At 39.0% G+C, this 20,289-nt stretch overlaps 2 protein-coding genes across 2 annotated transcripts; one reads left to right on the forward strand and one right to left on the reverse strand.

Moving 5' to 3' along the window:
* Positions 1-846: 846 nt before the first annotated feature.
* On the reverse strand, positions 847-2,254 carry LOC131073357 (metalloendoproteinase 1-MMP). Its single transcript, XM_058009765.2, has one exon. The coding sequence runs from the start codon at positions 2,097-2,099 to the stop codon at positions 1,020-1,022; it is 1,080 nt and encodes a 359-aa protein (XP_057865748.2). The 5' UTR covers positions 2,100-2,254; the 3' UTR covers positions 847-1,019.
* A 16,837-nt stretch (positions 2,255-19,091) lies between these two features.
* LOC131858417 (protein MAIN-LIKE 2-like) lies at positions 19,092-19,769 on the forward strand. Its single transcript, XM_059211651.1, has one exon. It carries the CDS (start codon positions 19,092-19,094, stop codon positions 19,767-19,769), a length of 678 nt encoding a protein of 225 aa, XP_059067634.1.
* The last annotated feature ends 520 nt before the right edge of the window (positions 19,770-20,289 follow it).

The following is a 20,289-nucleotide window of genomic DNA, read 5'->3' on the forward strand; positions in this document are numbered from 1 at the left end:
CATTTGTAGCAACATTATTATCACTCGCATAAGGGAGCAGATTAAAAAACATTGAAGATTAATCATAATATCTATGCTTATGGAAAACCAACCTCATATGCATTATTAGATATCTATGCTTATAGAAGACCAAACCTAACCTCATATGCATTATTAGATATCTATGCTTAAAAAAGACCAAACTCATATGCATTATTAGAGAATTTTTGTAAGGTCCAATTATCTTGTATTTCAATTTATTATTTAAGACTTTCAGGTTCCTGTATTATGAATTCCAGTATTATGAATCCCATGTAACTGTATCTTTGTATCAAAAATCAGTAGGTAGAATCATCACAAGCATTCCATGTAATTGTATCTTTTGTATTTAAAATCAGTAGTTTTTGCTTATGCGCATGCAATTATTGTCATAGTTTTTGCTTATGCGATGCAAGTATTGCCATAGTTTTTGCTTGTAATGCCCTCAACCTTTTGGAAGTTTCCAGAACCTTTTCAGACAGTTTCCAGATTATAGAGATCTATATTAAATTATTTACTGTTAACACCAAATGCGTGGTTATCTTCCACTCAAGCTTAACACTTTTTGTACTTAGGCTTAACACTTTCTGCAACTAACAAGCTTTAAAGCTCTTTGTATTCTCTCTGTCCTTTTCTAACTCTATTAGATGGAAAAGTTCCTATTAAGCACAAATTTCTATTAGCGCACCGTTGCATATATATAAAACAGGTATTTCATTATAAACTTTTTGTATAGACATTAGGTCTAGATTCTTTATCAAAATCTAAAAGGCTTTACATTGCAGGGAAGAAGTACATGTAATGGAGGATATCATCTGACCCTTAAAGAAGTCGATAAGTATTTTTCAATTTTATGCAAAAGAATTTCTTAAAAAAATGGCTTCTCCAAGTATACATTTGGAAATAAAGACATTTGTGCTAAAGTGATCTGGTACTGAATTCAGCACGGCGGCAAAAAAAAAATTTCAAACTTTTCATGATTGGCAGCTTTGTGAAGAAGGCTAAGAGAGCAATATACTGAGAAATACCAGAATAAGAATAAATGCAGAGCAGTGGGAACAAGATTGGGGCTGAGAGCTGAACAGAGGAGGCCCAGGTGGAGGATTCCCATACAGGGCAGCGGCGCCCATGGTATCATCTTCACTGAGGAACCGGCGGACGACTCTGGGTGGGAGTGAAGGAAACATGATAGAATGAGGAACATTCGAATGGTCCAGTCCAAGAAGATGCCCAATTTCGTGCAGAGCCACGGTCTGAAGATCGACGGCGTCGGAAGAAGAAGTCCGCTGCAGGCTGACCGTCCAAATCTCTGCCCTGTCCAAATGGAAACGCCCATCTTCTGGGGCAAAAGCATGGGACAAAATTCCCAACACCCCGTCGAAAGCCCACCCATCACCGTGCTCTCCTTCGAGGAACTCGATCTTGATCATGGCGTCCTCGAAGCTATCGACCTCCTTGAAACTCAGAGGAACCACCGCCGCCCAAGTGTAGAATGCCGCCGCCATTGCAGACCTGATGTCCTGCTCGGATAGAATGGGCGATTGAACAGAGCCAATTGTGGAGGAAAAGGCGTAGGTCAGGTTGCTGCTGCTGGTCCACTTCTTCTGCCCTGCAATCAGATTCCATTGCCCCGCCATCCACTGTTTTCTTGGAAGGAGCATCAGGGCCGCTCCTCCTCGGACGTCTTCTCGACCGCACCTTGGGAGACTCAGGCTGTGGATTGTTGGGCCGTCAAGAAAGCCCGTCACTGGCAAATTGAAGCTGCTTTGGTACAATCTCAAGCCCGCTTCCAGTCGCTCATCGAACAATCCATCGTCTGCCCCTGCATTGCCCTCTATGTAGCCCAGCCTGTACAGTTGAAGCTTTATGTCTGGAAGCAGGGCATGGGTGTCGCCTTTCTTCAGCTCCAGCTTCTTCATTGACTCCAGTTTTGAGATTAATGGCGTTCTGGAATTGGGTGGAATCCGTATGCCCATATCCAGTTCTTCTCCCTGTGAGATGCTGATCTTGGCCACCAGAATTGCTATCAGAATTCCAAAGCCTACCACACAACTGCAGGAAAGAAACCTGCGTCTCTCCATCTTCTTTCAATCACAAGTTCCTTCGCCAACTCATTCACTTCTTGCTGCTACGTTTACCTAGGAGGATGAATGATTTCAATATGCCTTGCATTCCATAAAAATGAGCCTCCAAATTCAAATTTTCTTTTTTCTTTTTTCTTGGCTCGGAGTTGCTAGGTATTACCATTTTGGTTTTTGCCTTTCTTTTTATCTTCTTGGCTTCTTTTTCTTTTGATGAATAGGCCTTCTTTATTAGATAAAAATATTAAAGTACATATTCACAAAAAAACGCTGGGGGATACAAGATCACTCCGCAAGAGTCACATGGAAAGAAGTCGGATTCAAAAAACAAAGCTATTCATCGAAAAAACTTCCTCAAGCAGCCAAAGCAGAGGCAGCCGAGGGGGAGGATCTGGATCATTTTTCTTGCCCCATACATCAGCGGGGCCAAGAGTCGGGTCCGACACAGACCATCCATCTTCAAGGTCTTTTTCTTCTTCTCCTTCCTCGCCTGGGAGGCGAAATAGCCAGAGCCAGGTGAGGAAACTTGGAGGTGGTGGTAGTAGGCCACCTAGAGCCCAAGGCAGAGCCACGATGCGGAGGAGAAGCCGAGCGGCGCCTCTACGCGTCATCTCTCCCATCAGAGGAGTGACAAGAAGCCTGGGACCGCGGGGTCTGAGAGCGTCGGGTAGAGGAACTTCGGCTACGACAGCGGCCACGAGGCGGAGTGCAGTCGATAGAAATAGAATCCGGTGACACTCTGGTGACACTCTGGCAATCGCACAAGGGGTATTGCCCCAATGCTGAAGGAGCTCCTGTAAGTGGCCCACCTCAAGGGCCACTTTATTTGCCTGTAGCTGAATTTGCATTAATACATTATTACAAATGCAAGTTTTAGCATAAAGCGAGACATTAATATCCAAGAGATGTGAGTAAAAAGAATTGCATTTCTATCTTTCCAAAGAGTAAATAGGATCTCCATTCTGAAAGCATGCCATATTTCAGAAAACTTGAAGGGGATTCTAGGCGAATCTTCCAGAAGAGTCATATGCCAAGAAAAGGGCTCAGGCCGAAAAGGCCGAAAGAAATCATGGATCTAGCTCCAATACTGTTGAGCTCTTCTACAGAACCAAAAAATGTGCATAAAAGTTTCTAGGTGACCACAAAAAGGGCACTAGGGATCAGGAACCCCCAAATGCTTAAGTCTGGAACCCAAAGGCAACCCTTGAAAAAACACACATCAAGCAAAGTGTGCAATCTTGGGTTCAGTGGTGGTGGACTAGACAACAAGAAATCCTGAAGACTGCAAATGCCACCACTGGTTAAGAATATGGACCATAGGCAAATGGGGGTACCAACCAGAGATAACCCATTTTGGGTTTATAGCTGGTGAAAGGAGTCCAAGGATACCACTTCCAATCCTTCCACCAAGGTCTGACAAACTGAATGTCAAGCTTATGTAACAAATGTGAGGGTAAGGTCGAAACCAAAAGGTCATAAGTCTGTCGATCAGGTCGAGACAGATGAAATTGGATCTGGAGGTCATCCCATGACCAGAGGCTCATAGAAACTCTGGAAAACATATCCTTAGGCGTTCGAATGTCGCGTTTGTGAAAACGTAGTGTACTAACACCCTGGATTTTGGCCAGTGGTAACCCTTGCACCTAAAAAAGAGGTGACCACTAGAAGTTGTGTTGATTCATGGAGATCCCATCATGAAAACCATCACCCGCCTGCCGAAGCCAAGGCTTAATAGCTTCCCAAGCACACCAGATGCTTTTAACGACAAAAGTACACTGGATCTGAACTGGGTCCTTCATAATGAGCAGGGTTTGAAAACCAATCCCCTTCCAAGCCGGCCTATCGGTAGGAAATCCCGAAGAAATGCAATGTTGAAGAAGGATTTTGCAAGCCTCGTCGCCAAATAAGGCTATGATAATCCATTTAGCACATAAGGCAAGCCCTTGTTTCTGGGTAGAAATAAGGCCAAGCCCTCCGGACTCCTTGGGAAGGCAACAATACTCCCAACTGACTCTGTGAAAACCTTGATGGTCGTAACCAGAGGCCCAAAGAAAAGCTCGCAAAAGTCTTTCCAATTTCATGTAAGAGGTGTTAGAAGGAGCCCAACATGAAGAGTAATAGACATGAGTGGCAGCCAAAACCTTCGAGCAAATTTGAAATTTACCAGCCAGAGAGAGGCTTGGTTATCCAATAGGCTAACTTTTTCTCAATCCTAGCTAAAACAACATTCCAAAGATCCACAGGCGAAGCTTGAAAGGCAAAATGAATGCCCAGAAAGTGAAAAATTTCACCATGATGAAGCCATTTTCAGCCATATTGAAGAATCCAAGGCGGGGCGGGAAGAAAAGACTGCCTATAACATTGCATCTTGTGCCATTGAATGGCCAAGTCGGAAGCCAAGCAAAAAGTGTCCAGACATTGAAGAGCAATCTGAACATTATCTTCTTCCTCAATGAGAGTGAGAAAGGAGTCATTCGCAAAATGGCCATTGACAAGTTGAGAAGGTGACTCAGGTAGGGAGATTCCACGGACACACCCAACAGAGATGGCGTTAGCAAGTAAGTACCCAAAACCCTCTACCGCAAGAACATATAAAGCAGGAGCCAGAGGACAGCCCTAGTGAATGGATCTAGAAAGATCAAAAGCCTCAGACTGACGGCCATTGATGTTGATGCAGGCCGAGGCATCTTCGAATAACATCTGAATCGACTGAATGAATCTAGGGCCGAAGCCAACAACTTTGAGCATAGCCAAAATAAATGGCCACTCAATGCGATCATACGCTTTAGCAAAGTCAATCTTAAGGAAGATTGCCCGTTGTTTGGAGCGTCGGGCCTAGTCCATCCCTTCCCAAACAACAATAATATTATCTAGAATAAACTTGGACTTGATAAATCCAGTCTGCTCCAGATGAACAATCAAGGGTGGGAGATGACAAATCTCGAGAGCCAAGGCTTTGGTAATGATCTTATATGAGACATTGAGCAAGGTAATAGGCCTCCAATTGCAAATGTCCTCCGGATCCCCAGCCTTAGGGATAAATTTGATGTTACCCCAATTAAGCATCTTTCCCAGGGACTGGGAGTGAAAAGCTTCAAGGTAGACCTTATGTAGGTCAGGATCAACACAAGGCCAAAGGGCTTTGTAGAACTCGCAAGGGAAACCATCACACCCAGGGGCTTTATCATCCTCCATAGAAAAAATGGCTTCCTTGAGATCATCAATGGTCAGTAAAAGATCACAAAAGGTTTGTTGAGACTCGGAAAGCCTTTTGGGAACAACAACTAAGCAATCTTGCAAAGCTTGGGCTCTGGCCGGAGAGTTTCCCTGCGCTGTGAACACCTTCTCATAATGACGGACAAAGGCTTGCAAAATATCAGGCAGCTCGGTGAGAACAACATGCCCTTCTTTGATTTTCTTAATCCCTACAGAGGTATGATGGGCATGCAAAGCCAAGAAAAATTCTTTAGAGGCCCTGTCACCCACCTTGAGCCAATGTAACCTAGCTTTGATTTGAGCTCCTTTGGTAGAGTAGTTATCTGCAAATTGTTTCTGATGACAAAGCTGAGCTAATCGAAGTTGCAGGTTAGAATCAAAAAGATTCGAGGCCAGAGCTTCTGTGGCAGCATAAAGATCTTTGGTGGTCGCATCATACGAGCACCTACGGTACATGGCAAGTTGTCTACCATAAATGCATAGAAACCTCGCAGAGCAGGTAATGGCGTCATTCCACCACGCAATCCAACCAGTGTGATGATGAGGCCTTGGTTCCAAATTCCAAACCATTTGAATGTGGGCCATCGTGGCCCAATGATGCAGGAGAGACGTGTTGAGGTAAAACCGCGTCTTGGAAGGACGCGACCTAGCTGGCTGCCATTCAATGCTAAACTTTATGGGGAAGTGATTTGACAATGTCACATCAACGAGAGGAGTGACGGGTAGATCTTGATCTTTAGAAAAAAAAAAAAAAAAGATTGCACATTTATCATAGCACGGTCAAGTCTTTTAAATATTCTGTCTGAGCCAACTCTGAAATTAGACCAAGTGTGTCAAACCCCACCTAGGCGGCGGCGGGTTGTGTTGGGGTTGAAAAGACCCAACTTATTACGCATATAGTACCAGGCTTCCCTCTCGCCAGCTATCCATCGAAAAGGCAAAATTTTGTCCTTATTGGTCGCCACCTCAACCATATTGAAGTCACCACACATGACCCAAGTTGCAGGTGGCAAATTGTCAGCAATCCAACACCATAAGTGTGATCTATCAACCACATCGTTGGGAGCATAAACATTAACAATCCCAACAAAATGATTATCAATTGACAACAAAACCCATACAGCGTGCTGCATGGGATCAAAACCGTGAGAAATAACCGCAGAAAGCCAATGAGGTGAAATGAGAGTAGCAACTCCACCTCGACCAGCTTCATGCTGGGAAGCAAAAACAAGGCTATTCGGCCAAATAACACGACATGCAATAGTAAGCATGAAACCATCAATTTTAACTTCCTGAAGGCAGAGAACATCCAGGCCTAAAACACGTTGATGAACATCTTTAACAGAATACTTTCTGGTGAGGTCTGTGAGACCTCGAACATTCCATGAGATGTAATTCATGAAAAATCTTGCATGTCATCCTCGTCCTTAAGAGAGGAGAAGCTATTGCGCAAAATATCTAAATTGAGATCGGGAAGAGAGTCCCCATCGGAAATAACTTGTCTTTTTTCTGAACCACCATCTACAATCTCATCATGCCCAAAAGGGCTGCGAGAGCAGCACAAAGAGAGTGGAGCAGAAATCGCAGATGCGACCTGAGGAATGCGAACCCAAGGGGGTCGAGCGGCACCTTCAGAAGAATCCTTCCCTTGCTGGCCAGGGTTTGAAACCAAAGCAGACGACGTAGAGACCACCTGGGTAGATAGTGTCTGCGTAGGAGGCTCCGTCATCGGCTGGGAACTTGACCCAACGGGTGGCTTTTGGGCCAAAGCCATAGAGTTTTTGCCTTTGTGAACCACAACGATCCATTCATCCTTCTTACCTCCTTCCACAGGTTGAGAGCCAGTCTCCTTAACAAGGGGTTTTATTTTCGGTATAGCCAAGGGACAATCCTTGATTTTGGGTTCCGTCGACTGGCACCGATAGCAAGTGTTGGGAAGGTTCAAATAAAGCACCTTCTAGGTGAAGGTATTGCCACCCACTTGAATATCAACAGTTTCTTTCAGATCGCGGGAAAGGTCGACCTCAACCCAGACCCTCTTTTGAGGGCGAGCATTAAAAACACAGTCTAGTTCAAGACAAATAACTTTGCCAACAGACTGAGCAATAGTTTGCATGAAAGGCTAACAAGGCAAAGGAAGCCCAGGGAACTCAACCCAGACCGGGACTCGCAACTTTTTGTCATCTGAGACAGAAAAGTCTCGAGACCAACGCTGGAAAACCAAAAGGAAAGACCGAACGGTCCATGGCCCATGAGAGAGGATAGCCTCAACATGCGAAGGGTTCGAAAAGCGAAACAAAAAGAAACCCTTGGTGAGGCTTTGGATGCCATCAAGCCGGACTCCATGAGGAGACCAGACTTTGGCGACCCAGTCATGAAGCATGCTTTCAGGAAGGATCCTACCCACAAAATAACCTATCAAAGTGCATTTTTCAAGCCACTCACATGCATTATCAAAATCTTGAATAGGAAGCACAACATCAGGCGAGGACATACCTCATGAAACACTTTCGGAACAAATTTGCGAGGGTGTTTGTTCTGAGGTGCCATGAGGGTCCATCGCAACAACTCCAGCACCAACATCAATTGCTGGGCTAAAGTTGGCCCGAGCCATAATAAACTCTAAAGTCTCGTAGTAAATGCGGTCTGAAAAAAGAAATACGCAACCTCAAACCCTAGCAGAGCTCATTCCCAACATCTCCCCTTTTTCAAATGTCATCTTATTTTCTTCTTGGCTTCTTTTCTAGAGAAGCCAAATAGAGTTCAACACACTCTCGTATGGAGAAGACAAACAAACTTCTTCAACACAATCATTTAAATTTATGTGAGGCTTATTACAATTAATAACAAGAATTAAGATTTATATGAGGCTTATGAGAATTGACAAAAGGTGTCTTTTTAAAAGAAGATTCTATCATTATTATTAGCAATCAAAGTTTTATTTATTGTTTTATTTTTTATTTAGGTAAAAGAGGAATATAGAAAATAGCAATAATTGTTATTAAAATTAATAGAATGAAAATCTAAAGAAGATTATCATTAGACCAGTTTTAAGATCTATGGTGAATTAATTAGGCTAAAGGAAATATGGAGATTGATAAAGGGATTAGGACTCCTAATTTGAATCATTACATTTATTATTAGCCGTATTAGCCGTAGCAACCCATTTAGTAGAATAATTAACAACAACATTCCATTTATAAATAATATAAACAAAGGAGATGAAATCAAAATTTCAACAAGACAGAGAATATGCTCCACATTGCCACAAAAGGATGCCAACTACTAGAAGTGTCATCAAAACTCCCTTTGTTAAAAAAAAGAAATCAAAATTATGGAACCTATTTCACAAATAACATGTTTCCAACCCGAGTCACAAGTTTATTCTCATGCCACAAGTATAACATAGTCCTCCATTTGATTATTGGTACTAAGTTGCCCCATAATAAAGAAAAAAAAAAGAATCAAACCATTATTATCACATCTAATATCAACAATCTCAACCTCACCAAGATTACCTTAGGAAGAACCATCAATATCTATTAAAAAAAAATTCCAATAGGAAAAAAGACCATTTACTAACTCCATCAATCTTATAAAAAGATTTTACCTAAAGAGTTAGAAGGAATAGATCCAACTAGATGACCCAAATATATCTTCTTCAAAATCAAATTACCAAAGAAAAATATGACTTGATCAAAAAGACACTTAGCAACCAAATTTTCTCTAATGCGTCTATTTGTTTTGACCAAACATGCCCAATAAGACTCCTATATCCCTAGAATATCCTATGATTTTTCTCCAACTAAATTTTCCCAAGGTTTTAAATGTAGGACAAGTATCTCAAGAAATCAAAAGGAAAAAGGAAAATGTAGGAGGGCACCCCAAACTACCCAAAAAATAAAAAAATAAGTAGCATAAATAAGGGATCAATTCTATATATGCCATCACTACCTCCAAAGACCCTAAAAAAAGTGGCACCAAAAGAAAAAAATAGAACACATTTCTTATTAACCTCACAGAGAACACATTTAGAAGGGCCTTTAAATCCCCTCTTTCTAATACTTTCCCAAGTACAACATTTGGATAAAGAACTCGAAGAAAAAAATTACCCCTAGGCCAACAAAGTTTATTCTAGATCTGTTTTCACCATAGGAAATTTTGAAGCCATTATTTTCCTCTTCTAATAATTAATATCAACTGCAAACTTAATAAACCCTTTAAGACCGTAGCCTTGAACTAGAACATCAACTGCTTTTAAAAAACAAGGTTGATTAGCTCATATAGAAGCAAGGGGAGCACGAGACTTTGGATCTCCACCCATAGTCCAACAACTCATAAAAAATAACTTACTCAAAGGGTGGAGAAGATGGAAACTAGAGAGTGTTGGCAACAACAAAGGAAAACTGAGAGGGGGGGAGGGTGGTTTCAGTTTTAACTGAATCAAACAATTTAAGGACTATCTCAGATCTGATCAATTGCAACAAAAAGAAAGATAACGACCATAATAGAAACACACATAACATCAATATTTTTTGACATGGAAAACCCGATCAAGAGAAAAACCATGGTGCAAACCTACCCACAATGAGATGATCCTCTGCAGTAGTATTTATAAATATTACAATGGGTAATGCACATGCATTCAGGCACACTGCATAGAGTTCACTGCTCAAAATACAATGACCCAGAAGGATACAACCCTCAAGGAAGGTTCACTACCTTACAATAATGTCTGGACTACAATCTAGCAAAGATGAACTTCAAAGATAGCATCTGCTAATGCTTGATGACATTTTTAGTTAAGCTCGTATGTCTGCCCTACAAAACTCTCTGCTCAAAACACCACACCAAATGATGAATTTGTTGTCTCGTACATGCACCACTCTCTAATAATGCAGACTCAACACCAGCACATAGATTACATGAATATAACACCTATTTATACAAATCATCAACCTTGACTACAAGGTCAACCAAACCCTCAACACCTAATTACAAAATTACATCACCCGATACATAAATTAACCACCGAACCAATATAATATCATAGACAACATAGCATTGGCCTAAATCAACTCCTCGCATGCTCACCATCACCGAAAATCCTGCCAAGATCAAGCGCAACACCTTACACCATAAAAAATACCGCATAACACGAAGAATATCACCAGACCTATAAGATCATCAAGAACATGCACAATGATCAATGTGGGCCATCAAAACAAATAAGACATGATTAGGAAACACCAACAAGCATGTTAGAATCATCTGCAATAGCTACACGAACATCACAACCGAATCTTCATCGCTCAACATGCTAACACTCAAGAACACTTATTAGAAGCAACTCAGACAAGAAAGATAGCTTGCAGAGCATTAAATCATGCATTGTTTGAAATGAAGATACACATGAACATCCTAAACACTCTCACAAATCCACAACATAAAATATGATCATACTGGAGCACAATGGATCAAACACCAAAACACTACAACATTGAACACTTAAAACCAAACTCCATACCAGAATCCTCAACTTGATCAAATCATCACATAACATCATGGAATCAATAAAGAATGAAGTATCTCTAGTTGAATCAACATCCCAAACAAACAAACCAACCAAATCAACTCACTACGATACCAGATCACCTAACAACTTTCAATAATATCAAAACACAGAAATATGTTGACATCAATGACAACAACATATCCTAGCAGCAACAATATCCAACATAGAGGATAGAGAATTAAGATCCCATGAATTAGTCCAACAAAAGTCGAATCACCTAATTTAATAATCAAGAAAAGACCTCACTTAACAAGAGAAACAACCTTCTTGATAGTATTCCAAACCACAAAGACTTGCCTAAACAATTCAATTCTTGGAAACTCTTCAACAATAGCCTTATGTAAATATTTGTAACTAAGAAGTTTAACACAAAATTGATCATATTACATGTACATCGTTTTTAAAAAAATTTAGTTGTTAAAGCTTGACTATTAGTTTTTTATTTTGTAAGATTGAGACCACCACTTCGTTTATAATAAAAAACCTTGCCCCAACTAATAAGATGAACCATTAACTTGCAATACATGGTTTTTTCTAAAGGAGGATCAGTGTTGCTCCTTCTTAGACATCTTCTGTCCTGCACCTTGGGAGAGACTCTAGACTATTAGGCTATTAAGAAAGCACATCCCAAGGAAATTGAAGTTAATTTGATATAGCCTCATGCTGTAAGGTTCAAAACCCAAATTTATCACATAAATCCAAATAAATATCATATATACAGTATTGACAAAGTTTATTTTTTATTACATCAACTAATGAGCAATTTCTCAATACATGCTACATCATCACGCATCATAATATCCAAATCAAGAACCATAAGTACATTTTTAAACATGGTACAATAATTGACTTTGGCCGTCCATTGCCAAGAAGCCAAATAATACAATTAAGAGTGCAAGTGAAGTGTGCAAACACTGGGATCTCTAATAGTCCAATCCAATGATCTTTTGCAATCAAAGACAAAAACATGGTCAAGGTTCTTTTTCCACCCATCCACAAAGCTTACGCTTCCCTTGAGAGTTCTTCCTGACATGAAGAACCCCCTAACCTTGCACGAAAAAAAAATTCATCTTTTGGTGTGGTGTTTTAAGCAGAGAGTTTTGAGGGGCAGACATACGAGCTTAACTGAAAATGTCATCAAGCATTAGCATACGCTATGTTTGAAGTTCATCTTTGCCAGATTGTATTACAAACATTATTGTAAGGTAGTGAACCTTCCTTGAGGGTTGTATCCTTCTGGGTCATTGTATTTTGAGCAGTGAGCTCTAGGCAGTGTGCCTGAATGCATGTGCATTCCCCATTGTAATATTTATAAATACTACTACAGAGTATCATCTCATTGTGGGTAGGTTTGCACCATGGTTTTTCTCTTGATCGGGTTTTCCATGTCAAAAAATATTGATGTTATGTGTGTTTCTATTATTGTCGTTATCTTTCTTTTTGTTGCAATTGATCAGATTTGAGATAGTGCTTAAATTGTTTAATCCAGTGAAAACTGAAACCCCCCTCCCCCCCTCTCAGTTTTCCTTTGTTGTTGCCAACACTCTCTAGTTTCCATCTTCTCCACCCTTTGAGTAAGTTATTTTTGATGAGTTGTTGGACTATGGGTGGAGATTCAAAGTCTCGTGCTCCCCTTGCTTCTATATGAGCTAATCAACCTTGTTGTTTTTTAAAAGCAGTTGATGTTGTAGTTCAAGGCTACGGTCCTAAAGGGTTTATTAAGTTTGTAGTTGATATTAATTATTAGAAGAGGAAAAGAATGGCTTCAAAATTTCCTATGGTGAAAAAAGATCTAGAATAAACTTTGTTGGCCTAGGGGTAATTTTTTTCTTCGAGTTCTTTATCCAAATGTTGTACTTGGGAAAGTATTAGAAAGAGGGGATTTAAAGGCCCTTCTAAATGTGTTCTTTGTGAGATTAATAAGAAATGTGTTCTATTTTTTTCTTTTGGTGCCGCTTTTTTTAGGGTCTATGGAGGTAGTGATGGCATATATAGAATTGCTCCCTTATTTATGCTACTTATTTTTTTATTTTTTGGGTAGTTTGGGGTGCCCTCCTACATTTTCCTTTTTCCTTTTGATTTCTTGAGATACTTGTCCTACATTTAAAACCTTTGGAAAATTTAGTTGGAGAAAAATCATAGGATATTCTAGGGATATAGGAGTCTTACTGGGCATGTTTGGTAAAAACAAATAGACGCATTAGAGAAAATTTGGTTGCTAAGTGTCTTTTTGATCAAGTCATATTTTCCTTTGGTAATTTGATTTTGAAGAAGTTATATTTGGGCCATCTAGTTGGATCTATTCCTTCTAACTCTTAAGGTAAAATCTTTTTATAAGATTGATGGAGTTAGTAAATGGTCTTTTTTCCTATTGGAATTTTTTTTAAATAGATATTGATGGTTCTTCCTAAGGTAATCTTGGTGAGGTTGAGATAGTTGATATTAGATGTGATAATAATGGTTTGATTCATTTTTTTTTCTTTATTATGGGGCAACTTAGTACCAATAATCAAATGGAGGCCTATGTTATACTTGTGGCATGAGAATAAACTCGTGACTCGGGTTGGAAACATGTTATTTGTGAAATAGGTTCCATAATTTTGATTTATTTTTTTGACAAAGGGAGATTTGATGACACTTCTAGTAGTTGGCATCCTTTTGTGGCAATGTGGACCATATTCTCTGTCTTATTGAAATTTTGATTCCATCTCCTTTGTTTATATTATTTATAAATGGAATGCTGTTGTGAATTATTCTACTAAATGGGTTCCTACGGCTAATATGGCTAATAATAAATGTAATGATTCAAATTGGGAGTCCTAATCCCTTTATCAATCTCCATATTTCCTTTAGCCTAATTAAACCCTCAACACCTAACTACAAAATTACATCACCCGATACATAAATTAACCACTGAATCAATACAATATCATAAACAACATAGCATTGACCTAAATAAACTCCTCGCACGCTCAACATCATCGAAAATCCCGTCAAGATCAAGCGCAACACCTTACACCATCAAAAATACCGCATAATACGAAGAATATCACCAGACCTATAAGATCATCAAGAACATGCACAATGATCAATGTGGGCCATCAAAACAAATAAGACATGATTAGGAAACACCAACAAGCACGTTAGAATCATCCACAATAGCTACACGAACATCACAACCGAATCTTCATTGATCAACATGCTAACACTCAAGAACACTTATCAGAAGCAACTCAGACAAGAAAGATAGCTTGCAGAGCATTAAATCATGAATCGTTTGAAATGAAGATACACATGAACATCCTAAACACTCTCACAAATCCACAACATAAAATATGATCATATCGGAGCACAATGGATCAAACACCAAAACACTACAACACTGAACACTTAAAACCAAACTCCATACCAAAATCCTCAACTTGATCAAATCATCACATAACATCATGGAATCAATAAAGAATGAAGTATCTCTAGTTGATTCAACATCCCAAACAAACAAACCAACCAAATCAACTCACTACAATACCAGATCACCAAACAACTTTCAATAATATCAAAACACAGAAATATGTTGACATCAACGACAACAACATATCCTAGCAGCAACAATATCCAACATAGAGGATAGAGAATGAAGATCCCATGAATTAGTCCAACAAAAGTCAAGTCACCTAATTTAATAATCAAGAAAAGACCTCACTTAACAAGAGATACAACCTTCTTGATAGTATTCCAAACCACAAAGACTTGCCTAAACAATTCAATTCTTGGAAACTATTCAACAATAGCCTTATGTAAATATTTGTAACTAAGAAGTTTAACACAAAATTGATCATATTACATGTACATCGTTTAAAAAAAAATTTAGTTGTTAAAGCTTGACTATTAGTTTTTTATTTTGTAAGATCGAGACCACCACTTCGTTTATAATAAAAAACCTTGCCCCAACTAATAAGATGAACCATTAACTTGCAATACATGGTTTTTTCTAAAGGAGGATCAGTGTTGCTCCTTCTTAGACATCTTTTGTCCTGCACCTTAGGAGAGACTCTAGACTATTAGGCTATTAAGAAAGCACATCCCAAGGAAATTGAAGTTGATTTGATATAGCCTCATGCTGTAAGGTTCAAAACCCAAATTTATCACATAAATCCAAATAAAAATCATATATACTGTATTGACAAAGTTTATTTTTTATTACATCAACTAATGAGCAATATCTCAATACATGCTACATCATCACGCATCATAATATCCAAATCAAGAACCATAAGTACATGTTTAAACATGGTACAATAATTGACTTAGGCCGTCCATCGCCAAGAAGCCAAATAATACAATTAAGAGTGCAAGTGAAGTGTGCAAACACTGGGATCTCTAATAGTCCAATCCAATGATCTTTTGCAATCAAAGACAAAAACATAGTCAAGGTTCTTTTTCCACCCATCCACAAAGCTTACGGTTCCCTTGAGAGTTCTTCCTGATATGAAGAACCCGCTAACCTTGCACAAAATGCTTAACAAAAAGGAATCTGTGAACATGAGGGAATCTAGTGCATGCCTGATATTATCTACATGCATAATCGTATCATACAAGAACATGCTATAATCGAATATAGGATATAGCAATGAGCAATATATATAAATAAATCCATTTATTTCAATGGCCTAAAGTAGCTTGGCCAAGCATATACCATATACAGTAAAATAAAAGTAGAATTGGAAAAAATAAATCTATGCTCCTATAACCCCATATTCCGTACCCATCCCAAAAGGTAAACTTTCCAAAAACACTCATGAAGACAATATTTCTCTAATTTAACACCATAGCTTGCATGAATAGCAAGGAAATTTTAACATAGCTTGAAATACATAGAAAAACATGCATTTTTCATTCACTTGCATACATTATTGACTAGTTCAATTTACCAATTTTTCTTAAAAGAAAAATCTCATACAAATCATTTGTGTGCATTGATTTCCCTATTTTTAGTAATTTTTTAATAAATTCCTAAAATGTAAATTTCAAGTAATGCAATGAAAAAAATCCATATTCATAAACGAAGAAATATATTATATGTGTATATATGCACACATGGACACCATGATTATAACCAAGAATAAAATAAAATTATAGTTCCAAAACAAACAAATGTATTTTTTAGCCATTAATATTGCAATCAACAACAAGCATAAACACATAAACATTTTCAGATTTGCATACATCATTCTAACAAAAATATTAAACTATATATCATAACTTTAGATTGACAACCATTTATAAAATAATTAAATGATTTGTTTAAATATATTGTTTAAATATAATCATAATTTGCATACACAATCTACTTGTGCATGCATATAATTGGTATGCAAACATACATATTTATCTTGCATTTCTAAAAACAAAGATAAAAGTCAGCAAATAATATTAAAATCTTACTCTACTAAATAAAATCTTACTCTACTAAGTAAACTAAAGTATATTTTTATTAAAAAAAAACAATAAAATTTTAGTTTCTTATTTTATTTATTTTTCATTCTTTTAAAATTATATATATATATATATATATATATATATATATATATATATATATATATATATATATACACTTTAAAATAAAAATGAATATATTAAAATAAAAATAAAAATATTAAAAAATATATTTTTTATATAAAGAACTAAGTTTAGGTTTAAATGTAAATATAATAAATATTAATATTTATTTATTTAATTTACAAATAATAATGAAATAACACATTTTAATTTATACATTTAATTTATAATAATTACTCATTTAGTTTTTCATTAATAAATAACGCAATAATAGCTTTCATTATTTTAAATTATATATTAAAAGAAAATTCATTATCAAATAAGAAGACTTATATCTTTTTTAATTTTTCATAATATTCATTTATTGAAATCAAATTAACATATTTAAACACATATAGACTAACTGTTTTTTTAATTTTCGATCAAACAAAAAATATAAACTCGCAGTCATGCTTGACCATTATTATGCAATGCAAGAATGAATAAAACTATGCGGTGTGTGCAAGATTCCTTCATATTCATTGATTTCAATCGGCTAAACACCCATACCTTGCCCATGTTTTCGTCTTTGACATTGTAACAACATCCATTCACATTCAATTTCACATTAGTAGGGTTAGTCCATAAACCAACAAATGAAGCAATACATGTGCATTATATCATCATGTAATTTAACTTATGTGTCAAAATCAAATACATCTGTCATCCATAACATCACATGTATATCAACACACGATACTATGTGGGGGAAAAATGTGCGTGTTAAACTAAACAATTGAAATAACAAAGAAAACAACCAAACAAACCATTAAACTCGACACTTCGAGATAAGAATGTTAAAATCAAAATGAAGAACACAAATGACAAGCAATGCAAACCAATATCCTCGCTTTGATTCGCTTATTCCAGGATTTGATGTGTGCTCATGATGTCAACGGATGTTCGATTATGCTCCATGGATGCAAATATGAGTGAATATGAAAGTAATAATGAGGACGAGTAGTGATTTCGACAAAGTAATGATGCAAGTGAATGAAAAGTGTATCCTTTGCATAGAAAATGGATGGTTTATATAGAAGATGAGAGGAAGGAGAGGGGGTGTGAAGAGGAGACACTTGTCCTCAAAGGGGACAATTGGCTCAACTAGAGGGGAAAGAGTGACATGTGTTCCATGTCTATTTTGGGCAAAGCCACCCAAAATAGGATATTTTCCCCAAAAAGGGGGAAAAGAGGTTAGGATGTGCACATATGGAGGTTTGGAGGATGACTAGGTTGGGGGAGGTTAGGATAGATAGGGTTGGTTGGGAGGTTTGGAGGATGACTAGGTTAGGGTTGGTTATGATAAGGGTTAGGTTAGATGGGGGGTTAAAGTTAGGAGCCATGTACTCAAATGTGATAGAGAATTAATTAAATTAACTGATTTAATTATTTCATGGTATTGGGAAAGAAGGGGCATTGATTAATTAAATTAATTAATCAAAAGGGGGAAAATGGACATTAATTAATTAGAGGAGTAGGATTGGGGGATTAATTAATTAAGAATTAATTAATTGGAGGAAAGGGGATAGGGAAATTAATTAATCAGAGGAAAGGGATTTAAATTTGATTAAATTAATTAGTCAAATTTAGGTGTCTACATTTTTCCCCTCTTTGTGGTGGTGCTAAAATAGCGTCAGTGCGAAGAAAAATAAAATACCCGAGAGCGAGGAAGCGAAAAAAATTCCCCAAGCCCGACTGACAACGAAGGACGATGGAAGGGGTGCCCCCTCGAGAGGGTGCACGGGAAAAAAGGGGCCCAGGTGGCATCTTGAAAAAGACATTGCTCCAACCAACAAAAAGAAAGGGTACAAAAAACTGAACCAACAGGTGAAAATAACACCTCAAAAGGAGGTCTGGGGAAGGAGATATGCTCAAAACAATTTTATGGGGGCGCAAGGCGAAGAAAAGAGCTAAAAATGCACTATATAAGGCAAAAAAGTGCTTTTTGAAATTCATTCGTGCATGCTCATTTTCAGAAAAAAGAGCTTTGGAGAAGAAAACCTAGTGAAGGTAAGATGGCGGAACGGGTGAGACCGAGGCACCAAATGGACATGGTGCGGAACGTGAGGTGGCACGGGAGACCAGATTAAGAGGTATGTTCTAAAAAACAAGCTCTTTGTTAAATTTTTCACGAATTTTGGAATTTTTTCTATTTTGAGCAAATCAGTGTTTGCGGGGGAGGGGGGGGGGAACAAGGGGGGCAAACGTGGGGGGCAACCCTACGATGTGGGGGCGCAAGCCCGCTAACATGGGGGTTCATCCCCATTAACGCGGGTGTGCAACCCTGCTAACGTGGGGGTGCATCCCTGCTAATGCGGGTGTGCAACCCCACAGGCATGAGGGCGCTTCCCCGCTGACACCAGGGTGCAAACCCCCCGACGTGGGGGCACAAACCTGTGCACAGAGGGCCACACGGAAAGAAAGGGGGCGAAGAAGAAAAAGAAAAAGATGGGAGCGGGAAAAAGAAAATTTTCCCCATGGGTAGACGTGGTCTCACAAAAGGGACTGATAGATGGGCCGATGAAAAACACTTATTCATCGAAGAAGGGAAAGCAAGTTGCCAAAAAGGCGAATGAGGGGCTGGGGAAAATAAAGGCAAAGGAATGATAAGGTGTTGTTTGCTTGACGTGCAGTGGAGTGTGGACATTCTTATGAGCCGCGAGAGATATCTCAGGGTACTGAGGCTCAGAGAGGAGATAAGTGATGCAGAGCGGGCACACGTCGATGCGATAGGGCTGGGCTATGTGGTGTGGATGCCACACATTCGGTCACATATGACGATGCTAACAACATTGATAGAGCGATGGAGGAGCGAGACCTCTACCTTCCACTTGCCTATAGATGAGATGACTGTGACTCCTGAAGACGTATATCAGATCATGAGACTGCCGATACGAGGAGTTTGGCGTATTGCGAGGAGGATCGAGCAGGTGGAGGTCGTCAGACTCCTAACTGGAGGAGAGTTTCCCTTGCATTGGAGGATGCTATCACTGGAGCATGCGGCGACACAAGCACCGCCAGATAGATTGATATACATCTATATCTGTGCACTTGTTATTAGCTACATCATTCTAGATCGTGGCAAGAGGCCTATCGTACTGGGGATGATCCCAGTGGTTGTAGAGGCAGTGGATAGCAACGAGAGACCTATGGCTTGGGGTACCTTGGTTCTGATGGAGCTATACACAGAGCTCCATGAGATTGTACATCATCCGGGAAGGGGATTAAAAATTTTCACACTCTTACAGGTATGGGCATGGGAGCATATTGTTGTCACGTGACTAGTGCCCAGATTGGATAGGGAACCAGCCGAGCCCGTGGCATTCAGCTAGAGGGGAACGTTGAGATACGAGGTTATTGATGATATTAACCATTGGAGGAAGACGCTTGATAGATTGACAATAGATGCTATCACATGGAGACCATATATGGGGATCACTCCATGGCCAGAGGATCAGTGACACATGTCGTACATGATGACAACGGGATACATCGTTGGGAGGTGGGAGTGGTTGATCGAGATGTATCGTCTGGACCGACTGCAATGATAGTTTGGGCAGGTATAGGATGTAGGTGCAACACCACATAGATTCTGACGTACCACCCGAGAGAGAGTGGTAGAGTTTGGGTCCTCAGTACAGGATAGAGCAGGTATCATTTCCACGTGGACTCGGATGGCTCCAGTTACATGGGATCCACGAGGGGGACCTGCAGATGTAGGGGTCACAACAACTTATAGAGAGTGGTGGGTGGAGGCTAGACCCAGGCCAGTCGGGAGATTGGGATTGGCACCACTCGCAG

Source organism: Cryptomeria japonica, chromosome 9, assembly GCF_030272615.1.
Source record: "Cryptomeria japonica chromosome 9, Sugi_1.0, whole genome shotgun sequence".
Lineage (NCBI taxonomy): Eukaryota > Viridiplantae > Streptophyta > Pinopsida > Cupressales > Cupressaceae > Cryptomeria > Cryptomeria japonica.

What these genes read in the sequence shown, in the direction of transcription:
- LOC131073357 (XM_058009765.2), bottom strand. Translation starts at nt 2,099, where the DNA reads ATGGAGAGACGCAGGTTTCTTTCCTGCAGTTGTGTGGTAGGCTTTGGA.
- LOC131858417 (XM_059211651.1), top strand. Translation starts at nt 19,092, where the DNA reads ATGATAAGGTGTTGTTTGCTTGACGTGCAGTGGAGTGTGGACATTCTT.